At 47.0% G+C, this 3,037-nt stretch overlaps 1 protein-coding gene across 1 annotated transcript in view; it reads left to right on the plus strand.

Annotated features, from left to right (window-relative positions):
• The first annotated feature begins 29 nt into the window (after positions 1 to 29).
• LOC100878431 (uncharacterized) overlaps positions 30 to 3,037 on the plus strand; it is a 5,571-nt gene continuing 2,563 nt past the window's right edge. The window contains exons 1-3 of the mRNA XM_012297514.2: positions 30 to 333; positions 1,732 to 2,011; positions 2,413 to 2,886. Of these exons, the coding sequence (XP_012152904.2) occupies positions 301 to 333; positions 1,732 to 2,011; positions 2,413 to 2,886 (787 nt within the window). The 5' untranslated portion in view covers positions 30 to 300. The remainder of the gene's footprint in view (positions 334 to 1,731; positions 2,012 to 2,412; positions 2,887 to 3,037) is intronic.

Consider the following 3,037-nt stretch of genomic DNA (forward strand, 5'->3'; position numbering starts at 1 on the left):
TCCTTTTTAAACGTTTCCGCGGCGTTTTTGCGGCCACGTACTTATCGTTGTCGCTTGTAGGTAATTCGCGGCAGACCACGATCACGGCACGACATACCGTACCGCTATATTTAACTCGTTGTCAGCCTTTGTTCCAGCTAATAGCGCAGCGTATGGAATTCCTGCGATCGTTCGCGAAGAAAACAGGGCGCGGTGAGCTTTTTTCCTAACTCATCATCGTAATGGACTATATAACGGTTCCAGCCGGTTCGAAATCGAACAGTTAACGATTCCAACTGGTCAGCGAGGAATTCCAAGCGAATGGACGATAGAAAAGAAGCCACGAAGTTGCTGGTAAGCGCAGAAACTTTATCGTAGCCGATCGAGCTGATTCGATCGGAAAAGAGATCGTCCGGTAAGGAGAAATCCGTACACCCTCGCTCGTTTCTGATGAGAAAACTTTAATACGTTAGTTCACGATGCGCTTTAGCATCGTCCGTGAAATATGAACGGTCCACTATCTCGGGCCAATGTTCGTCCGTTACGTAGAATACCATGGTTATTCCGCTGGCAGTCGGATAATTGAAACGTATGGCCACGTTCTGTAACTTTGATTAAGACGGGTAATCCGTAGATTCCATTTAAATACGCTGCGCAGGAAACTCGGGATGATCTGTTCATAACGTTCTGACGCTTGCTACGTTCAACTTTCCGCGCGCTCCTAAATGACAAATTTATAATTACGAACGGTTAAAACGATATCGATTCGAATTTCAACGTTGCCGCAGCAGTCTCTTAATTTACTAACGCTAACAAATCATTTTTTCGCGAACGACTTTCGTTGCGTATCGTGCAAACGTATCGTGCGTTGTACGAGTGCCGTTTTTATGCACAGTTCATCGACTCCCTGTTTCATATTTTAATCGAAGCTACGAGCACAGAGAATTAGGGGATACGCGGAGAATTTGTGAGAATCGGTGAGCAAACGCTTTGAAGCAAAGAGACGCGGTATCATTAGAGAGATTAGAACTTGTTCGAAGAAGAGCCGACCGAATGCTGGCCACGTAGGGAAGCACGGCAACGGCGGTAGCGATCACGTGTTCATGCGCAGCACGTTTACCGGAAAACCGAGTTATGCAAATTCGCGATGCGTGCGACTCTATCCGCGGCCAGTGGTCTACTCGAATACGTGACAGATATTGTTTTCGAATCATCCGATGCGATCACGCGACTCGCGACAATGAACGCTCGCGGTTAAATTATGATCAGGCTGGTTTGCTCCAATTACATGGTTGACACTCTGCTATCCGTTGCAAGAAACCGCTGGTAATCGACATCCTGATTTACCTATTAAATATCACGATCGTAGTACCTCGAGGTTTCGAAAATAACGCGTACAGATTTCGGTAATTTCGAACTTTCGTCAATTTCACGAATATTTCGAATATGTGCGAACGGTAAAAAGCAAGTGCGGTGTAAACAATGTCGAAGGCAGGTAGAGGGCAGGTAGAGACCTGCTTCTGTTTCTTCCCTCCTTGAACAACGAAGATAGAGATCAAACAAACATCCGATTAGCGCAATATTATGTATGTACATAGGTTAACTGGTTAGATCGACTTAATAAACGATATTCGCGATCGAGATTACGTAGAATACGTTCCAACTATTGCGTCGGCAACCTACGTAGTTCACGGGTGAGGAGTCGAAACTTCGGACACTCGTCTCGATAAATCACGCTTTATCCGTTTTCAGTTACGGTTAGCAACATCGATTCTTCTGACGTCGGTTCGCGCCAACGTCCCCCCTTATCATGAAATAGTGGCCGTTGGACAATCTGCGCCACCGTTTTTCGTTGCTCCAGTTTACGGTGTAGCACCTGCGGTGACCTTGCTGCCTCCGGAACCCGTCGAACAGACCAAAACGATTGTCGCTGGACCCGTGACAAGAACCACGATCGTGAAAGGATCGTCTTCCGGGCCGGTGACCATCGTGTCTCCAGGAACTTCGAGCAACGGCGTTTCATCCATCGGAGGTAATTTTTCAGGAAAAACCTTACTCTACTCTAGACCGACAGGTATTATTAACAAGTTGCAATAACGATTCGATTCCGCGCAGCAAAAAATGTATCGAACGCAATTTGAATCTTTACGAGTTCCTTTCGATACCGATATAGATACATATCGTATTAATATGTTCGAAATAAGCGAATCGGCGCTGCCAGATTCTATCGCTAAGCGCAATTTTAACGAAACGCATAAAACGTAGAATTTATTAGAATCGCGTTCGCTTTGTCGATTGTACGGCTTTAACGGAAGCATGAATTCGAGCTTGTTCGGAGGAACGCGTGTCTACCCGTGACCCATAAGAAACCCACCGAGAATGAACGACCGGGGTGATATTCTTGTTTGTTCGATTGTTCTTTCGATATCGTAGAAACGCGAGCACCGAACGCACCGAGTGCAACCGAGGATTCGGTGCTCGTTAGAGGTGCCTCGTCTGGTCCGGTAACGCTGGTGGCTCCTTCCGATAATTCTGTCGCTACCGGCGACGCCGATAACGCAGAGTCAGCCAGAACGGAAACAAAGGAAGGTGTCGTCGCTACGTCAGCGAAGGCATCTGTTGCAATCGAAAACGCGGAAGAATCGTCGACCACGGAAGCATCGGCGAACACGACGGCAATTAGAGAAACAATAGGAATAGTGTCAGCGAACGCTGTAATAGGTCCCTCGACAGGGCCCATAGTTATCGCTGGTCCGACCGCTCCGCCGTTACCTATCGCTCTTGCGACTTCGACTTCTTCATCGGGCACAATTTCTCTTTCGACGACTGCTAGTTCCGTCGAGGCCGCTTCCGGTACAACTGCAAACGCTATCGATACGATAACCGACGAAACTACTCGAATCGCAGGTAAGAAGATCGTCAACGGCAGCGAATTAGAAAGTACGCTCGTTTCCTTCGAAATAGGGATGAAAAATCTCGAACGAAAGACGCTAAAAAACATAGAAGACAACGATCGTCTTTTTCTTCTAAGTCGATACCAACAACGATCTATTTACAG

Source organism: Megachile rotundata, chromosome 7 (assembly GCF_050947335.1).
Source record: "Megachile rotundata isolate GNS110a chromosome 7, iyMegRotu1, whole genome shotgun sequence".
Classification (NCBI taxonomy): domain Eukaryota; kingdom Metazoa; phylum Arthropoda; class Insecta; order Hymenoptera; family Megachilidae; genus Megachile; species Megachile rotundata.